This window comes from Pristiophorus japonicus, chromosome 9, assembly GCF_044704955.1.
Source record: "Pristiophorus japonicus isolate sPriJap1 chromosome 9, sPriJap1.hap1, whole genome shotgun sequence".
NCBI lineage: Eukaryota > Metazoa > Chordata > Chondrichthyes > Pristiophoridae > Pristiophorus > Pristiophorus japonicus.
In genome coordinates, this window is record NC_091985.1 from 166,794,654 (window position 1) to 166,819,369 (window position 24,716).

The window sequence follows — 24,716 nt, forward strand, 5'->3', positions numbered from 1 at the left end:
TGCACCCACACACTGTGCCTCTCCCCCGCACTGTGTCCCCCTCCCCCACACACTGTGCCCCCCTCCCCCACACTCTGCCCCTCCCCCACATACTGAGCCCCCCCCCTCCCACACACACTGTGCCCCCTCCCCCACACACTGTGCCTCCCTCCCCCGCACTGTGCCCGCCCGCTCCCCCTCCCCCCCCACACTGTGCCCCCTCCCCCACACTGTTCCCCCCTCCCCCACACTGTGCCCCCCCTCCCCACACACTGTGCCTCCCTCCCCAGCGTGTGCCCGCCCGCTCCCCCTCCCCCCACACTGTGCCCCCCTCCCCCGCACTGTGCCCCTGCACTGTGCCCCCTCCCCCCGCACTCTGCCCCCCTCCCCCTCACTGTGCCCCCCTCCCCCACACTGTGCCCCCCTCCCCCACACTCTGCCCCTCCCCCACATACTGAGCCCCTCCCACACACACTGTGCCCCCTCCCCCACACACTGTGCCTCCCTCCCCCGCACTGTGCCCGCCCGCTCCCCCTCCCCCCCCACACTGTGCCCCCCTCCCCCACACTGTTCCCCCCTCCCCCACACTGTGCCCCCCCTCCCCACACACTGTGCCTCCCTCCCCAGCGTGTGCCCGCCCGCTCCCCCTCCCCCCACACTGTGCCCCCCTCCCCCCGCACTGTGCCCCTGCACTGTGCCCCCTCCCCCCGCACTGTGCCCCCTCCCCCCGCACTCTGCCCCCCTCCCCCTCACTGTGCCCCCCTCCCCCTCACTGTGCCCCCCTCCCCCACACTGTGCCCCCCTCCCCCACACTGTGCCCCCCTCCCCCACACTGTGCCCCCCACCCCCACCCCACACACTGCCCCCTCCCCCACACTGCCCCCCTCCCCCACCCCACACTCCTCCCCCACCCCACACTCTGCCCCCCTCCCCCACCCCACACTCTGCCCCCCTCCCCCACCCCACCCTCCCCCACCCCACACTCTGCCCCCCTCCCCCACACTCTGCCCCCTCCCCCACCCCACACTCTGCCCCCCTCCCCCACCCCACACTCTGCCCCCCTCCCCCACACTCTGCCCCCCTCTCCCCCACTGTGCCCCCCTCCCCCGCGCTGTGCCCCCTCCCCCGCGCTCTGCCCCCTCCTCCCCCACGCTCTGCCCCCTCCTCCCCCACGCTCTGCCCCCTCCTCCCCCACACTCTGCCCCCTCCTCCCCCACACTCTGCCTGCTCCCCCACACTCTGCCTGCTCCCCCACACTGTGCCTCCCTCTTCCACACTGTGCCCACCCGCTCCCCCTCCCCAACACACTGTGCCCCCTCCCCCGCACTGTGCCCCCCTCAGATCAGACCCTCAAACCTACCACCAAGCTCATGGTCCACAGGGCTGTAGTAATACCCGCCCTCCTGTATGGATCAGAGGCATGGACGACTTACAGAAGACACATCAAGTCGCTGGAGATATCTCGATGACAACAATGTCTCCGCAAGATCCTGCAAATCCCCTGGGAGGACAGACGCACCAACATCAGTGTCCTCGCCCACGCTAACATCCCCAGCATTGAAGCACTAACCACACTGGATCAGCTTCGCTGGGCTGGCCACTTAGTTCGCATGCCAGATACGAGATTCCCTAAGCAATTGCGGAGCTCCTTCACGGCAAACGAGCCAAAGGTGGGCAGCGGAAACGTTACAAGGACACCCTCAAAGTCTCCTGGTAAAGTGCTACATCACCACTGACACCTGGGAAGACCGCCCAAGGTGGAGAAAATGCATCTGGGAGGGTACTGAGCTCTTCGAATCTGAACTCTGCGAGCGTGAAGAGGTCAGGCGCAGGCAGTGGAAGGAGCGTGTGGCAAATCGGTCCCACCCTTCCCTCGACGAATATCTGTCCCACCTGTGACAGGGTTTGTGGTTCTCGTATTGGACTGTTCAAACACCAGAGAACTCACTTTAGGAGTGGGAGCAAGTCTTCCTCGATTCCGAGGGATTGCCTATGATGATGATATAGAACTTGTATAAAAAGGAAACATTCACCCATCCGTTTATTTCAAAATTGTAACGAATATACATTCCCTCAAGAAATAAAAACTCAGCTAAAAAAAGTGGTACAGCCATGGCTAACTAGAGAAGTTAAGTACAGTATTAGATTAAAAGGAGAAGCTTATAATGTTGCCAAATAGAGTAGTAAGCCTGAGGATTGGGGGATGGGGGTTAAAAATCAGCAGAGGATGACCGAGAAATTGATAAAGAGGGAGAAAATAGAATATGAGAGAAAACTAACAAGGAATATAAAAACAGATTGTAAGAGGTTTTACAAATATGTAAAAATGAAGAGATTAATGAAAATAAATGTGGGTCCCTTAGAGGCAGAGACAGGAGAAATTATAATGGGGAATAAGGAACTGGCAGAGATGTTAAACAAATATTTTGTGTCTGTCTTCACAGAAGAGGACTCAGAACATACCAAACATTGTGGGGAATCAAGGGTCTAATGAGAGTGAGGAACTTAAAGTAATTAATATTAGTAAAGGGAAAAGTACTGGAAAAATTAATGGGACTAAAAGCTAACAAATCCCCTGGACCTGATGACCTACACCATGGGTTTCTAAAAGTGGTGGCTGCAGAGATAGTAGATGCATTGGTTTTGATCGACCAGAATTCTCGTGAATTGGAAGGTTGCAAATGTAACCCCACTATTCAAGAAAGGAGAGAGAAAATGGGGAACTTATAGGCCTGACATCAGTAGCAGGGAAAATCCTAGAATCTATTATTAAAGACATGGGGCCCGAACTTGGTCAAAGCTAAGACCCGCCCAAAGGACCGCTGAGGGAGGGACCTGGCAGTACTTTGGCCAGGAGATTCTTCAAAAAGATAGGCAAAGACCGCCCGGCGGTAAAAACAACTTACGCCCTGAATGCGGGCGGCAGCAGGCGGGAGCTCCCAATCTCGGCAGCAAATGCAATCCTCAGCAAAGTGCCGCCGAGGATTGGGTCGGGCCCAGGGAGGGGGAAGCACATAAAAATAAAAATTTACAAAAAAAAAACTGGAAAACCCTCAGGGGACCCCATCCACCTGAATCGCTGTCAAAAATAAAAATAAAAGAAGTTTACTAACCTTTTTTTGCAGGTCTTCATACTTGCCGTTGAGGTTAGACCTGCCTCCACGCAGCGTCCCTTCCCCCTGCTGCCGCTGACTCCCGCCCGGAGCAAACTGACAGCTCGGCGGGCGGGAGGACACGCGCGCTAGCGACCGTCAGCGGGCGGTTACCAGTGGTCCTCCCCTCCACGAAACTGGCACTGAGGGGAGACTGCCCAAAAAACTCGGCGACAGCGGGCGATGAGTGCACCAAGTTCGGGGCCATGGTAACAGAACATTTAGAAAATCACAGTATGATTAGACAGCATCAACACGCTTTTATGAAAGGGCAATTGTGTCTGACAAATAAGAACATAAGAAATAGGAACAGGAGTAGGCCATACGGCCCCTCGAGCCTGCTCCGCCATTTAATGGCTGATCCGATCATGGATTCAGTTCCACTTCCCTGCCCGCTCCCCATAACCCCTTATTCTCTTAGCGTTTAAGAAACTGTCTATTTATTCAATGTCCCAGCTTCCACAGCTCTCTGAGGCAGCGAATTCCACAGATTTACAACCCTCTGAGGGAAAAAATTTCTCCTTATCTCAGTTTTAAATGGGCGGCCCCTTATTCTAAGATCATGCCCTCTAGTTCTAGCCTCCGCTATCAGTGGAAGTATCCTCTCTGCATCCACCTTGTCAAGCTCCCTCATAATCTTGTACATTTCGATAAGATCACCTTTCATTCTTCTGAATTCCAATGAGTAGAGGCCCAACCTACTCAACCTTTCCTCATAAGTCAACCCACTCATCCCTAGAATCAACCTAATAAACCTTCTCTGAACTGCCTCCAAAGCAAGTATATCCTTTCGTAAATATGGAAACCAAAACTGCACGCAGTATTCCAGGTGTGGCCTCACCAATACCCTGTATAGCTGTAGCAAGACTTCCCTGCTTTTATACTCCATCCCCTTTGCAATAAAGACCAAGATTCCATTTGGCCTTCCTGATCACTTGCTGTACCTGCATACTATCCTTTTGTGTTTCATGCACAAGTACCCCCAGGTCCTGCTGTACTGCAGCACTTTGCAATTTTTCTCCATTTAAATAACAACTTGCTCTTTGATTTTTCTCTGCCAAAGTACATGACCTCACACTTTCCAACATTATACTCCATCTGCCAAATTTTTGCCCACACTTAGCCTGTCTATGTCCTTTTGCAGATTTTTTGTGTTCTCCTCACACATTGCTTTTCCTCTCATCTTGGTATTGTCAGCAAACTTGGCTAAGTTACACTCAGTCCCTTCTTCCAAGTCATTAATATAGATTGTAAATAGTTGGGGACCCAGCACTGATCCCTGCGGCCCCCCACTAGTTACTGATTGCCAACCAGAGAATGAACCATTTATCCCGACTCTCTGTTTTCTGTTAGTTAGCTAATCCTCTATCCATGCTAATATACTACCCCCAACCCCTTGAACTTTTATCTTGTGCAGTAATCTATTAGAGTTTTTTGAGGAGGTAATTAGCAGGGTAGATATGGGGGATTTTCAGAAAGCATTTGATAAGGTGCACAAGATTAGGGTTTATGGGATTAGGGGTAATATATTAGCATGGATTGAGGATTGGTTAATGGACAGATAGCAAGAAGTAAGTATAAAGGGATCATTTTCGGGATGGCAGCGTGTAACCAGTGGAGTGCAGCAAGGATCAATGCATGGGCCTCAGCTATTTACAATCTATATCAATGACTTAGATGAGGGGACCGAGTGCAATGTATCCAATTTTGCTGATGATACAAAGCTAGGAAAATAGTGAGGTGGATGCAAAGAGGCAGCAAAGCTTTATAGACCGGTTATGTGATTGGGCAAAAAGGTGGCAGATGGAGTATAATGTGGGGAAATGTGAAATTGGCCACTTTGGTAGAAAGAATGAAAAAACAAAATATTTTTTTAAAAGGTGAGAGACTATTAAGTGATGGTATTCAGAGGGATTTGGGGGGTCCTTGTACATGAATCACAGAAAGTTAACATGCAGGTACAGCAAGTGATTTGGAAGGCAAATGGTATGTTGTCCTTTATTGCAAGGGGGTTGGAGTATAAGAGTAAGGAAGTCTTACTGCAATTATATAGGGTTTTGGTGAGAACACAACTGGAGTACTGTGCACAGTTTTGATCTTACCTAAGGAAGAAAATACTTGCCTTAGACGGGCTACAATGAAGGTTCACAAGATTGATTCCTGGGATGAGAGGGTTGTCCTATGAGGAGAGATAGAGTAGAATGGGCCTATACTCTGGAGTTTAGAAGAATGAGAGGTGATTTCATTGAAACGTTTAAAATTCTCAGAGGACTTTAGAAGGTAGATGCTGAGAGGTTGTTTCGCCTGGCTGGAACTAGGGGTCATCGACTCTGGATAAGGGGTCAACCATTTAGGACTGAGATGAGGAGAAACTTCTTAGAATCCTAGAAATTTATGGCACAGAAGGAGGCCATTCAGCCCAATGTGTCTGTGCCAGCTGAAAAAGCCATCGAGCCTAATCCCACTTTCCAGCTCTTGGTCCATAGCCTTGCAGGTTACGGCACTTCAAGCGCATATCCAAGTACTTTTTAAATGCCATCAGGGTTTCTGCCTCTACCATCCTTTCAGACAGTGCGTTCCAGACTCCCACCACCCTCTGGGTGTAAAAAGATCTCCTCAACTCTCCTCTAAACCTACCAATGACTTTAAATCTATGCCCCCTGGTTAGTGACCTCTCTGTTAAGGGAAATAGATCCTTCTGATCCACTCTAAGCCCCTCATAATTTCATACACCTCAATTAAATCTCCCCTCAGCCTCCTCTGTTCCAAAGAAAATGACCCCAGCCTATCCAATCTGTCCTCATAGCTAAAATTCTCCAGCCCTGGCAACATTCTCCTAAATCTCCTCTGTACCCTCTCTCGTGCAATAACATCTTTCCTGTAATCATCTCATAGAATCATAGAAATTTACAGCACGGAAGGAGGCCATTTTGGCCCATCGTGTCCATGCCGGCCAACAAGAGGCTATCCAGCCTAATCCCACTCTCCAGCTGAGGGTTTCTGCCTCCACCACCCTTTCAGGCAGTGAGTTCCAGACCCCCCCCCCCCCCAAACCCTCTGCATGAAGAAATTTCCCCTCAAATCCCCTCTAAACCATCTACCAATTATTTTAAATTTATGCCCCCTGGTTATTGACCCTTCTGCTAAGGGAAATAGGCCCTTTCTATCCACTACATCTAGGCCCCTCATAATTTTATACACCTCAATGAGGTCTCCCCGCAGTCTCCTCTGTTCCAATGAAAACAAATCCAACCTATCCAATCTGTCCTCATAGCTAAGATTCTCCACTCCCGGCAACATCCTCGTAAATCTCCTCTGTGCCCTCTCCAGTGCAATCACATCCTTCCTGTAATGTGGTGACCTGAATTGCATGCAGTACTCCAGCTGTGGCCTAACCAGTGTTTTATACAGTTCAAGCATAACCCCCCCCTGCTCTGATATTCTATGCTTCGGCTAATAAAGGCAAGCCTTATGTATACCTTCTTAACCACCTTATCTACCTGGTCTGCTTTCAGGGATCTGTGGACATGCACTCCAAGGTCCCTTTGTTCCTGTACACTTCTCAGTATCCTACCATTTATTGTCTGTTTCCTTGGCTTGTTAGTCCTTTCCAAATGAATTACCTCACACTTCTCCGGATTGAATTCTATTTACAACTTTTCATCCTACCTGCCCAGACCAGTCTATTTATATCTTCCTGCAGCCTACAGCTTTCTTCCTTACTATCAACCACATGGCAAATTTTTGTATCATCTGCAAACTTCATAATCACGCCTCCTACACTGAAGTTTTGGGGCTGGATTTTCCGCTCCTGGCTGCCTCTGTTTTCGCCCCGCCGGTGTTTTCGGGACCGATTTCGGCGGGGCGCAGAGCATTATCACCCGGAAGAGGCGAGCCAGTGTGCAGCGCCCCTGGTTGCGGCGCCGGATCGATTTTTGCCTCCCGCCCGACACGTAGTGCTGTTTAGAGTGCTGTGCCGATCGCCTGTGAAAACGGCCGGTCCGAGCTGTAGCGGCTGCAGTGAGGTAAGTAATGTCCACCTCAGGGAAGTGCCATTGTTTTTTCTTTATTTTTTTTTACAATTTATGTAGTGGTGGTGTGCGGTATTTTTGGGGAATGTTTTTGCTGGGGTTTTTTCAGTTTTTTTTTTCTCCCCAGGCCTCTCTCAGAGTGCTCCCAGGCCGGCTGTTTAGCTCGGGATTTTTGCTTGCTCTGCCGGCCTAGCGCCCGGAGAGAGGTGTGCAATGCCTCCCTTACCGCTCCGCCCCACACTCAGGGCCCAGCTGCCCAACTTTGCTGACTGAGGCGCAAACTTTTTCCAGGCGGTATCAGGACTGCCCCGCCATCATTAACACCTTGAAATGTGAAAAGCCGAAAATCCAGCCCTAAATCATTAATGTATACCAAAATAAGCAAGCTAGTACTAAGCCCCGCGGAACCCCTCTAGAACAGCTTTCCAGTCACAAAATCACCCATCGACCATTATCCTTTGCTTCCTGCCACTGATCCAACTTGCCACTTTCCCTTGTAAGTACTTTTCTGACCAGTCTGCCTTGCTAAAATCCATGTCGACTGCATCAACCATCCTTACAGCCTCCTCAAAAAATTCAATCGTTAGTCAGACACAACCTTCTCTTAACAAATCCATGCTAATTGTCCTTGATTAATACGGGCCTTTCTAAATGACAAATAATACTGTCCCTCAGAATTTTTTCCAACAATTTGCCCACCACCGAGGTTAGGCTGACTGGGCTATAATTACTTAGTCTATTCTTTCTCCCTTTTTACACAATGTTAGCAGTCCTCCGGCACCACACCTGTAGCCAGAAAGTATTGGAAAATGGTCAGAACCTTCTCTATTTCCTCCCTTGTTTGTCTTAACAGCCTGGGATACATTTCACCCGGGCCTGGTGATTTATCTACTTTCAAAGATGCTAAACCCCTTAATACTTCCTCTCTCACTATGTTTATCTTATCAAATATTTCACACTCCTCCTCCTTAACTACAATGTCCACTTCCTCCCTCTTTTTTGTGAAGACAGACGCAAAGTATTTATTAAGAACCATAGCCACGTCTTCCACCTTCACATACAAGATTCCATTTTGGTCTCTAATAGGCCCTACTCTTTTTTTAGTTATCCTCTTGCTTTTTATGTATTTATAAAACATGTTTGGGCTTTCCTTGATTTTCTTTGTCAATATTTTTTCATGCCCTTTGCTTTCCTAATTTCCTTTTTAATTTCACCACTTTCTCTAGCCTCTAGGCTTTCTGCAGTATTTAGCTCTCAGTATTTGACAATCTTCACTCAGAAGGTTGTGAATCTTTAGAATTCTCTACCCCAGAGGGCTGAGGATGCTCAGTCGATGAGTATATTCAAGACTAAGATCGGTAGATTTTTGGGCCCCAAGGGAATCAAGAGATATGGGCATAGGGCAGGAAAGTGGAGTTGATGTAAAAGTTCAGCCATGATCTTATTGCATGGCGGAGCAGGCTCGAGGGGCTGTATGGCCTACTCCTGCTCATATTTCTTATGTTCTTAAGTAACATGAATGGTAATGAATGATTGAGAACAATTGTATTGTTAATGATCCACATAAACAGCTCTCCTTAGGCTTATCCACTGTTTACGACCGGATAAAATTGACTGCGTGAAGCTTTGTACTTCTGGTGCCCAGGTACTCGTGAGTGTATTTCAAGTTGCCACTAATTTCCATGTTTACTGTCTTGTTACAGTGAAACCAAAAAGGAAAGCTTCATCCAAGGAAAGAACAAGTAAGCTTTCTTCACAATCTCTTACTCTTATTTGATATCTATTTTAGTGCCTTTCCTTTTATAAGAATTATTTGTTCACTCCAGCTCAGAAATCTTGAGCACTTGAGGCAAAGTTGAACCTTTATTTATTTAATTGCTGTTAATTGTTTCGATTTCTGTAGAATTCAAAAGTGTTTAGATATGGGATATTGGTGGTACACTGGATTAGAATTATTTTGTTTCACCTCTTAACCTGGGTTTGAATCTCCTCTCTCTTATGTCAAATTAATTTGAGACGTATCAACTCGGCTCCAGGTGAGCATGGATCCATAGCACAAAATGATCAACCTCACTGTCTCAGAGAGGCTATAAGGGTGACTAGAAAGGGACATTGAATAATTCACACTAGCACAGTGCCCTTCTTAGTTTGGTATTGAGACACTAAATTAGTGAAGAATAGAGAGAGCTCAGCCTTCATTTAACTCGTGCTACACTTGATCTGAGAGTGCTCAATACTGACACTGCTGCAAGAGTTGAAAAGTATTCCATTCCCCTGCACTGACTTCCTCACCTTGATCAATGCAACAATATCAATTTAGACAGACGTTTAGCTACTTTGTGAATATGATTCAACTTTCTCCAGTTGAACATTGGGAAAAGCAAAGCCAACTTATTTGGCTGCTGTTAAAAACTCTATGCCCTTAGCTCCTGACGCCATTCCCTTTTCCAGCTGCTCACTTAGGTTCAACCAGACAGTGCTCAATTTTGCTGTTCTGTTTGACATACTGGAAGTGGCCAGGGGCACTGCAGCGGTCTATTCTGGTCCAGTATGTTCCCTTGACACAGAATTGAACTTAATCCTTTATCATCTTTCTACGTCCATAACATTGGGTGCCTTCATCCTGACCTCAACCGCATCTCTGCTGAAACCATGATTCATGCTGTCATTATCTCAACTTTGTTTCTGGAACACCCTCATTACCAACATCCCAAGCTCCTCCCTGCACAAGTTCCAACTTGTCCAGAACCTCACCATGTTCATACTGTCCTACACAAAGTGCCATTACCCTTGCCAACCTCTACTGTCTCCCTGCCTCTCAATGCTCCAAATTCAGAATTCTTTGTCTTCATTTATAAATCCCTCTATGGCCTCACCCCCACCTACTTTGTGGAGAGGCAAATAACTTGCATTTGGAGCTTCTTTCTCCCAGCTTGATGATGAATACAAATTCAAAAGCTTGTGTCATATCATTCCATGGTACAGTGTATTGGCTGCAAACCTGTGACTCCTCTGCATCATCACTATGTGGAGTTAAAACATTCTTCTTTCTGGCTGTTACTCCAAAAGGCTTGTTAAATTTAGCTGGTGAGTAGATGCACAAAATCCAGACGACAAAAGTCACATGTTCAATCCCTGGTAAACATAAAGCACAGTTTTACGGTTTTGATACACACAGTGTACAGAGGAAATATCCTCCCTACCCCAAATTGTTTATATGGAAAATGCAGATTTTCAATGTGCAGCACAGGCAAGCAGACACATGGGTTGAAATGGTGACCATCAGTGCAAAACATAAATAGTTGATTGACATCTTTTATTAAAGTCATATCAAAATCTGGAGACAAAACAAAAAGTTTTTAATACTTTTACAGCGATGCAAGTATAAATGCTAAGTATGGTCACAATTCTCTTTTTCTTTGTTTAAGCAATTTCTGAAGTTTTACATGTGAATGTCATCTTCCCCAATGAAGATAGATACAGTAAGTAAACAAGTTGTGCTCCAAATGGTAGATGACATTAGTAAAGCATAATTCTATCATGCTGTGCTAAAATCTTGTTTGTGGCCAGCTGAGATTTTTTTCCTGCCCTCCATCCCCACTTACTAGCACCTAGCTTAGACCTGCTCCACCATTCAATAAGATCATGGCTGATCTGATCATGGACTCGGCTCCACTTCCCTGCCCGCTCCCCATAACCCTTTACTCCCTTATCGCTCAAAGATCTGTCTATCTCTGCCCTAAATATATGCAATGACCCAGCCTCCACAGCTCTCTAGGGCTGAGAATTCCATAGATTTACAACCCTCTGAGAGAAGAAATACCTCCTCATCTCTCTTTTAAATGAGCGGTTTTAAGATGATGTCCCCTAGTTTTAGTTTCCCCTATGAGTGAAAATATTCTCTGCATCCACCTTGTCGAGCCCCCTCATTATCTTATAAGTTTCAATAAGATCACCTCTCATTCTTCTGAACTCCAATGAGTATAGGCCCAAGCTACTCAACATTTCCTCATAAGTCAACCCCCTCATCTCCAGAATCAACCGAGTGAACCTTCTCTGAACAGCCTCCAATGCAAGTATATCCTTCCTTAAATACAGAGACCAAAACTACGCAGTACTCTAGGTGTGGCCTCACCAATACCCTGTACAGTTGTAGCAGGACTTCTCTGCTTTTATACTCTATCCCCCTTGCAATAAATGAATTTAGACATTGAAAAAACTCACATAGTTGTTCCAATCGAATTTTAGATCGGGGCTATACCCAGTTCAGAACACTTAGCAGAGAATTTTATTTCACAGCAAACTATGGAAATTTACAAATTTTCAAAAGTGATACAGTTACACTTTCAAGCTAATAGTTGCTGTGTTCTAGATAGGAATGATTTGAGCAGGAGATTAAGCTCTAACTGTTCAACATATTTATCCCATTTTCTTTACAAGCGGCAAATGGAGCAGTTTTTTTTTAATGCTTCATTCTCTATTAGAACAAAACACATGATGCACAATGTGGAACAGTGGGATAGCCAGCCTGTTTCACCAGCTAGTTGGGAAAGTACATGACTGACAAGTGTACCAGCATTGACTGACATCATTGCGTTATGTAGATGGTCTTCCTAAATGGATTAAACTGAAAGGTCACTATTCTCCATTTTGTATTCTGTACGTACATGCATGAGGATAATTTAAAAATATACGTAATTGATTTAAGCACCAGTTCTCCCACTGTCACATGAGCTGCCTTTCATCTCCCTCCACGGATTTTTGTTCACTATCTTGATTATTCCCTAGGCAGGGATTAAGTATAGAAATCATGAGATTGGCTTCATGTTAACTACATGGCATGAAAACTTAGCTGATGCTTGAAGACAAAGACACATTTAAAAACAAAATTTGCAAAACAAACAACTTGTTGCCTGGAACAAAGGTCACTTTTGAAGTCTGCAGTTTCACACAGCTGCCATAAAGCAGCTACATTTACAACAACAATCACGGTTCACAAGCGTGGTAGGGAAAGCTGCGGAGAGTCCACGTCGGAAGGTGCAGTCCTTGCTGAGCTCTGCTCGGCTGGACAGAGATGCTGAACCTGAAGCGGCATCAATGAGAAGGATTATGACAGAGGGTCAGCAGCAAAGGTACAAGGTACTAGCAGCCCTGCCAGGCACACTTTCCACAATATTAGAGAGGATGGAGGAGTCCAGTTCAAACATTTGTGGACTGATGTCGCAGGCCATTGCGAGGATGTCTTCCATGGGGACAGTGGCCTCCTCTGTGGAACTTGAATCAGTCTCTGCAGGCTCTGACATTGGCCGTGCAAAATATGGGTGCTAACTCTTCTGTCGCCTTAACCTGGATGGCTGATACATTAACCGTGGTCATACATGACGCCACTGATCTGCGCTCCCGCAGGGAGGCAGAAGTGATGTGCCACTCAGACAGATTATAATGTATGCACCAGTGAGCATGCTCACAGGTTTGTAGAGCTGTTGATGCCTGCAATATCTGCAGTCTGGAGGAGTCCGTGTTTCATGCATATGTTGAATGGGTGAGGTTGCAGCCCCTATTCCATTATTTGAAGGGGCTGCTCCTCAAATTCTGGTTGCACTTAAGTCCCATGCTCCTGATCTTTGGGCATCCTGTGCGGAGGGGAGCGGGCAGGTCGGAAGGCCTCCTCGTAGGACTGCTCCTGGGAATGGCCAGTCAGGCGGACAAGGGGGTTGTTCAGCCCGACTGCCTGCCTCTCTTCCGCGGTCACATCCGTGCCAGGGTGTCCCTGGAGATGGAGCACGCGGTGTCTACTGGTACGCTGGTGGCCTTCTGCAAGAGGTGGGCGCCGGAGGGACTGGAGTGCTTCATCACCCCGGCAACCAAATTCCTGGGGCATTGGAACCGGTTCTGGGGGAGGTGGGACCAGTACAAACTGGACGGTCTGCACCTGGGCAGGACCGGAACCAATGACCTAGGGGAAGTGTTTGCTAGTGCTATTGGGGAGGACTAATATGGCAGGGGGACGAGAACCTATGTAGGGAGTCAGAGGGAAGTTGAATGAGGGCAGAAGCAAACGATAGAAAAAAGAAAAGTAAAAGTGAAGGGCAGAGAAACCAAAGGTAAAATCAAAAAGGGCCATATTGCAGCAAAATTCTAAAGGGGCAAAGTGTGTTAAAAAGACAAGTCTGAAGGCTCTGTGCCTCAATGCGAGGAGTATTCGTAATAAGGTGGACGAATTAACTGCACAGGCAGCAATTAATGAATATGATATAATTGGCATCACAGCTCCAGGGTGACCAAGGCTGAGAACTCAACATCCGGGGTATTCAACATTCAGGAAGGATAGACAGAAATGAAAAGGAGGTGGGGTAGCGTTGCTGGTTAAAGAGGAAATTAATGCAATAGTAAGGAAGGACATTAGCTTGGATGATGTGGAATCTGTATGGGTGGTGCTGCGGAATACCAAAGGGCAGAAAACGCTAGTGGGAGTTGTGTACAGACCACCAAACAGTCGTAGTGAGGTTGGGGACAGCATCAAATAAGAAATTAGGGATGCGTGCAATAAAGGTACAGCAGTTATCATGGGCGACTTTAATCTACATCTAGATTGGGCTAACCAAACTGGTAGCAATACGTTGGAGGAGGATTTCCTGGAGTGTATTCGGGATGGTTTTCTAGACCAATATGTCGAGAAACCAACTAGAGAGCTGGTCATCCTAGACTGGGTGATGTGTAATGAGAAAGGACTAATTAGCAATCTTGTTGTGCGAGGCCACTTGGGGAATAATATAGTAGAATTCTTTATTAAGATGGAGAGTGACACTGTTAATTCAGAGACTAGGATTGTAAATGTAGATTCTTTTCCTCAATCTGGTTCAGTAAAATTACTGAGTCGAATACCTATTGTGCTTTCAACAAAGCAGTCTTTATTTTACCGGCCGGCAAGACTTATCAGACAGGAGATATACTCTCTCGATAGAGCGTACACACTCCCTACGGATAAGTGACGTTACATTGTCAAGGCACGATGGTTATACATTTTCGGCAAAAGATAACAAGATAGGGCTAGAGTGACATCCCAGCTCAGCCCATCTCTTTTGATCCCTCCTTCCCTTTGTCCACTCATAAGCCGACCCAAGCATGGTCCGATTTTAAACAAAGACCTTCTGTCAATGTTTCAGGTTAATAACATGATTTAATAAGACCTTGAGGTTTTTCTGCAAGCTGTGGGTTTTGTTTCAATATGTGTTAGTGTTGTAACATTTCGCAGTCTCGAGTCTGAGATGTCATGGCTATTCCTCCATGAATTGTTTGTTAGCTTATACTGTCCCTATACAATTCCCACGTTCTCAACTTCAATGTCTCTATACATTTTTAAACATTCACATTCCCCCCTTTTATCATTCCATGATAACACTTAGGATCATTCTAGGAGTAAAATGTATAGGAAATGTGAACACACCCAACATCTAGAAAAGTTCCCATTTTGCGCATAAACATAAGACATGTAGCTCTCGTCTCTGTCTCCCCTCCCATGCGCCGAAACTGTCATATATCAACACTATTATACAGACTGGCATACAGACAGTTTCATCTTATGGCTCAGGATTCAGATAAATAGTCCAATTATTTTGCTGATTAAAAGAGTTCAGTTTTCCCGTCTCTCTTCTCAGGTCACCGTCGGTGTAGCTGGCTGTCTATCACTACGGGTAAAAGTTCAAACTGGTCCACGTTCCAATTAGGATGCCAACGGTCTTGTTCAGCTATGGAGAAGAGGAAGTCTGGAACAGAAACAGGAGTTAGAATAACCAGTAAAATAGGTTCGTTAGGGGGTGGTGAGCTTGCAGTGGTGCAGGTGAACCCAGGCACTTTTCCCCTCAACCTTGGCTGCAGTGGGGGTAGTGAGTAACACCTGAAAAGGCCCCTCCCATTGTGGCTCTAATCCCTTCCGAATCCATACTTCCCTGGTGCCACGAGGGACAATTCGGGTAAAACTGGTAGGTCGAGGTGAGCATCTTGAACCTGGTTGTGAACTAGTCGCAGAGCCTGAGTCAGAGAAAGAACATAGGTGGTCATCAGTCGAGCTGAGATACCATATCTAGGAACAATTTCCCTCATTAACACCTTAACAACAGTTTGAGCCTTATTGTCCAGGGTAGGGTAGGCTTCAATCCATCTGCTAAACACATCTACTATTACTAACACATATTTGTAACACTGAACTTTTTGCAACTCAATGTAGTCCAACTGAAATGTCTCAAAGGGACCTTCGGGTAGGGGCGTTTTACCCCAATCACAGGGGACTCCCTTCTCTAGATTATGTTGCTGGCAAACCAGGCAACGACTACTGATGTTCTGGGTGAGCGCCTGGAGTCTAGGGTGCCACCAAGTAGCCAAAAGTGTGTCACTCGTGGTCCTTGCTCCACAATGAGTAGCAAAATGCATACATTCAATAACCCATAGAGCCAACTCGTCAGACATGCAAGTCTGTTCCGCGGGAGTGGTCCAGAGTTTAGAAACATTGTCATAAGTACATGCATAATATTTCCACAACAGTTTATCTTTTTCAGGAGCGTACTCCTGTGCTTTTATAACATCTTGGATGGTTGGCATTGGTTTTTCCGAGGCTAACTTATCCTTCGCAGGATTTTTAGTCTGACTCATAATTTTGGGCACTACCATCTGTTGGTCACGAGAGGCCTGTTTGGCCTCTTGGTCAGCACAACGATTCCCTATATCAACCAGAGAATTTCCGGTAGTGTGGGCGGTACATTTGACAATGGCAATGCGTTTGGGGAACATGAGGGCTTGCAACAAATCAGATACTAGCTGTTTATGAGATATCTCATTCCCCTGTGAGGTTAGGAATCCCATATTTTTCCATAATTGTCCGAAATCATGGGCCACCCCAAAGGCATACCTAGAGTCGGTATCGATATTGACTTTGAGATCTTTGGCCAAGATACAGGCTCGGGTGAGGGCGAATAGTTCAGCTTGTTGAGCAGAATAGGCGGTTTCAAAAGCGGCAGATTCCAAGACCTGATTCTCCTGGTTTACTATGGCGTATCCTGAGATTCGTGTACCTTCTGGATTAATTCCGTCAACATACATAATACAGTCTGGATCTTCAATTGGTACATCAACAAAATCTTCCCTGACTGATGTGGCCTCTTAAATTAAAGATAAACAATCATGACTGGGTTCTTCCTCATCTTGGGGTGGCTCAGTAAGAAAACAGGCTGGATTAATTGCAGTACAGTGCCGAAAGGTCAGCTTAGGATTGTTTAGTAAGTAGATCTCATATCTGCTTTGCCTGGCCATGGTAAGGTGTTGAGTCTGCAGTTGGCCCAGGAGGGCAGCTACGGAGTGAGATGTGTTAAGACAACGGTAGCACAGTCTTTCAGAATTGTACAATACAGTTGAAAGGACCGGTCATAGAGGGGCCGGCCCAAAGCCGGAGCTTGCAGCAGGGCTGTCTTTAGTTCCTTAAAGGCTTGGACATCTACGGTTTCTATTTGTATACGGGGTGAGGTGCTTAGTCATCAGGGCAACATTAGGGATCCAGGATCTGCAGTAATTGATCATCCCCAAACACTGTCGCATTTGTTTAGCCGTGCTAAGGACTGGAAACTGGCAAATTGGTTCGACTCGGCTAGCCTCCAAAGCTCGGTGGATACTCGGTATTGCCTGTGATAACCCACTTGGGAGGGGTCCTCTGCCCATACATGAGGATCCACATAGTCAGGTACGTCAGAGCCAGTATGATGCTGCAGAGTCGTTAAGACCTTCTCGGGGTCCCCGTGGAATTTCCACATCCCGGCTGGTAGGGTCAGCCTCGTCTATAGCCTGGCGCACCATAACTCCCAAATCTTTAGCGTGGTGGGGAGGTAATACTTCACGAGTAATATGTGGTGCCACCGTTGGGAGCTGTCCATTTCCACAAAATCTGCCTTCCCTTCCGGTCCAGTCACTCTAGCCCTTAATAGAATTTCCTTCACTTCCCCTTCGTGATCCTGATAAAAGTTCTGCAGGTCCTGATTCTTTCCACTGGGATCGTATGCTAGGGTCACGTGATAGGGTGCCTGCGGCAGGTCCAGAGACCACCACTGAGGGGTTCTAGTGGTATAATACTGCTGCTTAAGGGTTTCCTGTTTTACAATAATCCCATCATCTCCACACTCCAAATGCAACTGGAATTTGCAGAGGAGGTCTCTAGCCATCAAGTTACAGTCCAGATTGGTTGTGATAACAACTCGATGTTCCACCGATTCTTCCTGGTAACCCATTTTAACCGGTTCTGACACTGGGAATGTCGAGATTTGTCCCAGGAATCCTGAAAGTTCCTGTGTTTCAGTAGAGGCAGGGAGTTTAAGCTTTGATTGTACAGAAGACGTGAAGGCTCCCGTATCTATCAAAAAGGGTTGCCACTCATTCAGAATTTTTAACAATATCATTGGTTCGTCGTCCGGGGAGGATCCCTGCACAATCAAGCTGCGTAGTCAATCGGGGGACAATTGACCAAAGGGGTTGTTCTGGGAGAAGTTAGTGTAAGATCCTCCTCTCCTCCCTTGCCCCCCTCCTCTTCCTCCTCTTCCTTTTCCATGCTGACGGTAGGGGCAATTTTTATTCCAATGTCCTTCCTGCCCACAATTAAAACAGTCAATTCCTCTTACCCAGTCCCGGCCTCTTCCCATACCATGCCGGGGACAATAGGGAGGTTTATTAGCAGGGCTCGGGCCGTTTGGTTGTTTAGTATAACTGTATCCTTGCTTATCCATCCAATCCTGTATGCAACACTGCGGTTCTATTGATCCTTCCTCCCGAGATGGCTCTTCCTTTCTAGTCACGTATTCAGTCTTGACCTGGGTTGGGGGCGCACCTCCCCCCTCCCCTTTCCTTTTCCTGCCAATGATATCTAACTGCCCTTTCCATTTGTCCGGATAGCGTGAGCAATCAAATAGTTGTTCAAAGATCACATAGACATCTATAGTGGGGTGGTCTGCAGCTTGTTGTGCATCAGGGTTTGGCATTGGTCTGACAGGGAATTGGTGTCAGGATTTTGGGATCTTGGAAATCATTCCTAGGTCGGAGGATGTTTCGGAGCTGTCTGACTGCTTGACAGTTCTGCGTCTCGATCGGCGGGGGTGTTTGCTATGTCTTTCACAACTTGGACTGGTAGATTGACTAGAAGATTTACGGGACTGTCTGTGATATCGAGATATAGTTCTGCCCTTTCGAGTGTGAGATCTGGTCCTTTCGGCTATATTGCTTGTGAACGTGAACTGGGGATCCGAATCGCTATCAGAGGATGAGGAGTCAGTTTGGGTTTGTTGCTTTGGTGGTATGGGGTTATTTTTAACTCCTTTCGCCGGAGTGTAAGGTGGAGGATGTTGGGAAGAGGACCGGAGCAAGGGGCCAGGGGGTGCGGGAGGCGCTGTTGGGCGCTGAGTCAGTGACCACTCATCAATTTCATCATCAGCCTCGGTTAACACAAAGCCAGCCATTTTACTACGTAGTCGGTCAATACCTTTCTCAGAGGCCCCAGAGGATCTCTTAGTAAGTTTCTCGTGCGCACATTCTTTTTTTTAAAGACGTCTATAGTTTTAACACGTGTTCCCTCTGTCAATGAGAGGCCCAATTTAATAGCATTTATTTGCCAACTTGACAGAAGTGATGCATCTTTTAATTTTTGACAATCCCTGTGCTTTTTTGCTACCTCTACACTTCTAGTGCCACCTAGAGGCCACTGGTCATCTCCTAATAATTTGTTCAGGGCTCCTGATAATTTTCTAAAGTCTTCAGCTCTTTCAGGGAATTCCTCACATAACTTTTGTAGCGGACTATCCGCATCCGTTGTTTTATCCAACTGATTACCCATTTTCACGCTGTCCCTCGTATTACCGTGTCGTTATGCTTTCACGTCGTCGTGCGATTTGAACAAACTTAAAACAAACAGACTTTACTAAAACTAACACAAAGCCGCGTTGCCCTGCGGCTCGCGTCGCCGCGCGATTCGAAACACTTGAAATAAACGGACTTTACTAAACTAACACAAAGCCGCGTCGCCCCGCGGCTCGCGTCGCCGCGCGATTCGAAACACTTGAAATAAACGGACTTTACTAAACTAACACAAAGCCGCGTCGCCCCACGGCTCGCGTCGCCGCGCGATTCGAAACACTTGAAATAAACGGACTTTACTAAACTAACACAAAGCCGCGTCGCCCCGCGGCTCGCGTTGCCGCGCGATTCGAAATACTTGAAACCAACAGACTTACAATAAACAGACTTACTAAAATCAGCACTGACTTTGATATTACTTCGCGGTTCGCGTCGCTGCGTGTTCACGTCGGCCCACGTTCACTCGGCCGCGCGCTCGCGCCGTCCCACGTCACTACGCGTTCACGCTGCTGTGCGTCTGCGTCAGCCCTCCTTCACTTGGCCACACACTCGCGCCGCTGCATGTCTCGCGTCGCTACGCGTTCCACGCTGCTGCGCGTCTGTGTCAGCCCTCCTTCACTTGGCCGCACGCTCGCGCTGCTGCACGTCTCGCGTCGCTATGCGTTCCACGCTGCTGGGCGTCTGCGTCAGCCCTCCTTTACTCGGCCGCACGCTCACGCCGCCGCACATCTCGCATCGCTGCGCATTCGCGCCGCTGCGCGTCCGCGTCGGCCCTACCTTTCAAGTTGCTGCGTGATTTAAATTCAATCAGTGCCTAGACGGGCGAAGTGTCGACCGAGGTCGACGTCACACCTGACTTGAACACCTATCCTCTATTTAATTCCCCATAAGCCTTATTTAATTCCCTGTGAGCCTAATTTTCTAAATTTAATTTCTTTTAGTCTCCAAATTTCCCTATCCTTTCGCGTCACTGCGCAGTTTAAATCCAATCAGTCAATGAAAGCCATAATTTAATGGAGTTTTTCTGCCAACTGGACAGGAGTGATTTTTTTCTTTTAGACTGCAGTGGAATTTTTCTCCTAATTTAAAATCTCAGAACATTTTTTTTTAGCACCTATTTAGTACGTTACTTTTTTTTTCTTTTCCATAACTAGAGAGAAGTCTGGCACGTAGGCTGTGGACTGCTTTTCGTTATCTCAATTGTTCCAGCCTCAAGGTCGTGTTATTTAATATGATATTTTTTTTTGAATCCTTTTGAATCCATCTCAGTTGTTTTGCTGTGCCTTCTCTGAATGTTTTCTTTCGACAAGTAAGTGAGCATGTTAAATCCTTTTTTTTTAACCACCGGGACCATGTAATTTTTTCTTTTTTTTTTTACTCAACAAACCTATCCTTTGTGCATTTCCTGGCTCCGTAACTTATCATCCGAATATACGTAATTCAATAAGGTTCACACTCTTAAACTTCCCACATACAGGACAACACTATGAAGGGTTAAAAAAAACATTCATTCTGTTTGAAAAAGTAGGTGGAGATAAAACAAACCACAACTCCCGGCTTTTTTTTTACAGTAAAAATCACAGAAGCATTTCTCATTTAAACAGACGTTCACAAGAGTCTCTTTTCTTTCCTATTAATTTTTGGATCCATGATTGATCATCTATCCCTATCTAGCTCTAACTATAACCTATCTTTCCAAGTCGCCGCTTGGTTTGCGTCATCGCGCAATTTCCCTATCTCTATCCCTATTCTAAGTTTGAAAGGTATTCACCAGATTGTCCTGGATCTCGTTCAGACACTACCTGAGAACCAGCGAGTGGCTAAACTTTCCTCAGACTTTTGAAATCGGGGGAAACTGGAGCAGTATTGAAATCATACTCACTCCAGTGGCCACTTTCCCCTCGTCTCGTCCAAGGCTAGTCTTGCTCTTAATTCGCAAGTTTTCGGCAGTCGTCCGTTGAGATCCCACTTCTGACACCAAATGTAAATGTAGATTCTTTTCCTCAATCTGGTTCAGTAAAATTACTGAGTCGAATACCTATTGTGCTTTCAACAAAGCAGTCTTTATTTTACCGGCCGGCAAGACTTATCAGACAGAAGATATACTCTCTCGATAGAGCGTACACACTCCCTACGGATAAGTGACGTTACATTGTCAAGGCACGGTGGTTATACATTTTCGGCAAAAGATAACAAGATAGGGCTAGAGTGACATCCCAGCTCAGCCCATCTCTTTTGATCCCTCCTTCCCTTTGTCCACTCATAAGCCGACCCAAGCATGGTCTGATTTTAAACAAAGACCTTCTGTCAATGTTTCAGGTTAATAACATGATTTAATAAGACTTTGAGGTTTTTCTGCAAGCTGTGGGTTTTGTTTCAATATGTGTTAGTGTTGTAACATTTCGCAGTCTCGAGTCTGAGATGTCATGGCTATTCCTCCATGAATTGTTTGTTAGCTTATACTGTCCCTATACAATTCCCACGTTCTCAACTTCAATGTCACTATACATTTTTAAACATTCACAGGATCCTGAACTTAAGAAAAGGTAACTTCAATGGTATGAGACGTGAATTGGCTAGAATAAACTGGCAAATGATACTTAAAGGGTTGACGGTGGATAGGCAATGGCAAACATTTAAAGATCACATGGATGAACTTCAACAATTGTACATCCCTGTCTGGAGTAAAAATAAAACGGGGAAGGTGGCTCAACCGTGGCTAACAAGCAAAATTAAGGATAGTGTTAAATCCAAGGAAGAGGCATATAAATTGGCCAGAAAAAGCAGCAAACCTGAGGACTGGGAGAAATTTAGAATTCAGCAGAGGAGGGCAAAGGGGTTAATGAGGAGGAGGAATATAGAGTATGAGAGGAAGCTTGCTAGGAACATAAAAACTGACTGCAAAAGCTTCTATAGATATGTGAAGAGAAAAAGATTAGTGAAGACAAACGTAGGTCCCTTGCAGTCAGATTCAGGTGAATTTATAATGGGGAGCAAGGAAATGGCAGACCAGTTGAACAAATACTTTGGTTGTGTCTTCATGAAGGAAGACACAAATAACCTTCCGGAAATACTAGGGGACCGAGGGTCTAGTGAGAAGGAGGAACTGAAGGAAATCCTTATTAGGCGGGAAATTGTGTTAGGGAAATTGATGGGATTGAAGGCCGATAAATCCCCGGGGCCTGATAGTCTGCATCCCAGAGTACTTAAGGAAGTGGCCCTAGAAATAGTGGATGCATTGGTGATCATTTTCCAACAGTCTATCGACTCTGGATCAGTTCCTATGGACTGGAGGGTAGCTAATGTAACACCACTTTTTAAAAAGCGAGGGAGAGAGAAAACGGGTAATTATAGACCAGTTAGCCTGACATCAGTAGTGGGGAAAATGTTGGACTCAATTATTAAAGATGAAATAGCAGCACATTTGGAAAGCAGTGACAGGATCGGTCCAAGTCAGCATGGATTTATGAAAGGAAAATCATGCTTGACAAATCTTCTGGAATTTTTTGAGGATGTAACTGGTAGAATGAACAAGGGAGAACCAGTGGATGTGGCATAGTTGGACTTTCAAAAGGCTTTTGACAAGGTCCCATACAAGAGATTGGTGTGCAAAATTAAAGCACATGGTATTGGGTAATGTACTGATGTGAATAGAGAACTGGTTGGCAGTCAGGAAGCAGAGAGTCGGGATAAACGGGTCCTTTTCAGAATGGCAGGCAGTGGGGTGCCGCAGGGTTCAGTGCTGGGACCCCAGCTATTTACAATATACATTAATGATTTAGATAAAGGAATTGAGTGTAATATCTCCAAGTTTGCAGAAGACACTAAGCTGGGTGGCGGTGTGAGCTGTGAGGAGGATGCTAAGAGGCTGCAGGGTGACTTGGACAGGTTAGGTGAGTGGGCAAATGCATGGCAGATGCCGTAATAATGTGGATAAATGTGAGGTTATCCACTTTGGGGGCAAAAACACGAAGGCAGAATATTATCTGAATGGCGGCAGATTAGGAAAAGGGGAGGTGCAACGAGACCTGGGTGTCATGGTTCATCAGTCATTGAAAGTTGGCATGCAGGTACAGCAGGAGGTGAAGAAGGCAAATGGTATGTTGGCCTTCATAGCTAGGGGATTTGAGTATAAGAGCAAGAAGGTCTTACTGCAGTTGTACAGGGCCATGGTGAGGCCTCACCTGGAATATTGTGTTCATTTTTGGTCTCCTATTCTGAGAAAGGATGTTCTTGCTATTGAGGAAGTGCAGCGAAGGTTCACCAGACTGATTCCCGGGATGGCAGGACTGACATATGAGGAGAGACTAGATCGACTGGGCTTATATTCACTGGAGTTTAGAAGGATGAGAGGGCATCTCATAGCAACATATAAAATTATGACCGGACTGGACAGGTTAGATGCGGGAAGAATGTTCCCGATGTTGTGGAAGTCCAGAACCAGGGGTCACAGTCTAAGGATTAGGGGTAGGCCATTTAAGACTGAGATGAGGAGAAATTTCTTCACTCAGAGAGTTGTTAACCTGTGGAATTCCCTACCGCAGAGAGTTGTTGATGGCAGTTCATTGTATATATTCAAGAGACAGTTAGATATGGCCCTTACGGCTAAAGGGATCAAGGGGTATGGAGAGAAAGCAGGAAAGGGGTACTGAAGGAATGATCAGCCAGGATCTTATTGAATGGTGGTGCAGGCTCGATGGGCCGAATGGCCTACTCCTGCACCTATTTTCTGTGTTTCTATGTTTCAATGATCTGTTTAATGTCTAAAATTTAATTTGTTCATTTGTCGGTTTTTGTGCCCCTTTAATAAGGGGGCATTTGATTTACAGGTGCAACTAAAATAGTTGTAGAGCTGTTGACGACAAAATTCCTCATCGGCACCAAGCCCAGAAACCTCCCTCTGGAGCCGGCGCCTCACAACTTGAGCCTCCTCCAAGAAATCCCCTGGGTGCCTTTCAGTTCTGCGCGGAGGGGATTCCTGTACGGGCTGCTCTTGCAAACTTTCCACTTTGCCATCCTCGTCTGCCATCCGGACATGCCATGGCGCACCATCTTGCCGTCGGGAGGAGGCGGGGGTCCCCAATGGGGTGCTTTCTACGCGGGAGTCCTCCCTTTATTTATTGGGGACTCTGCCTGGACGGTGTTGCACGGGGCATTCCAGTGCAGTGGGTTTTTAAGTCGGTTCACGGACTCCCAGGCCGCCTGTAATTTCTGCAGTCTGGAGGAGTCTGTGTTCTACGTGTATGTAGAATGTGTTAGGTTGCAGCCCCTGTTCAATTATTTAAAGGGGCTGCTCCTCAAATTCTGGTTGCACTTCAGTCCCACGCTCCTGATCTTTGGGCACCCTGTGCGGAGGGGAGTGGGCAGGTCGGAAGGACTCCTCATATGACTGCTCCTGGGCATGGCCAAGGGTGCCATCAGCCGGTCCAGGCAGCGAGTGGTCGAGGAGGTCGTTCATCCCAACTGCCTGCCTCTTTTCCGCAGTTACGTTCGAGCCAGGGTGTCCCTGGAGATGGAGCACGTGGTGTCCACCGGTACGCTCGTGGCCTTCCGCGAAAGATTTTAATTTAATTTGATTGGTTAAAGTTCCCGTGTTAATTGGATTTATAGGTTTAGTGCCCTTTTAAATAAAGGGGGTATTTGATTTAAAAATTCTTACAAAAATAGTTGT

The 24,716-nt window shown here is 46.5% G+C and overlaps 1 protein-coding gene across 4 annotated transcripts in view; it reads left to right on the forward strand.

Annotated features, from left to right (window-relative positions):
• The window catches only part of morn2 (MORN repeat containing 2), a 45,615-nt gene that overhangs the window by 189 nt on the left and 20,710 nt on the right, over positions 1-24,716 (forward strand). For 2 of the 4 annotated variants that reach the window (XM_070890079.1, XM_070890077.1), the window contains exons 2-4: positions 8,866-8,904; positions 10,591-10,644; positions 14,821-14,856. In XM_070890079.1, coding sequence (XP_070746180.1) covers positions 8,866-8,904; positions 10,591-10,644; positions 14,821-14,856 — 129 coding nt within the window. The remainder of the gene's footprint in view (positions 1-8,865; positions 8,905-10,590; positions 10,645-14,820; positions 14,857-24,716) is intronic. The other 2 variants (XM_070890078.1, XM_070890080.1) reach the window with 2 other exon arrangements.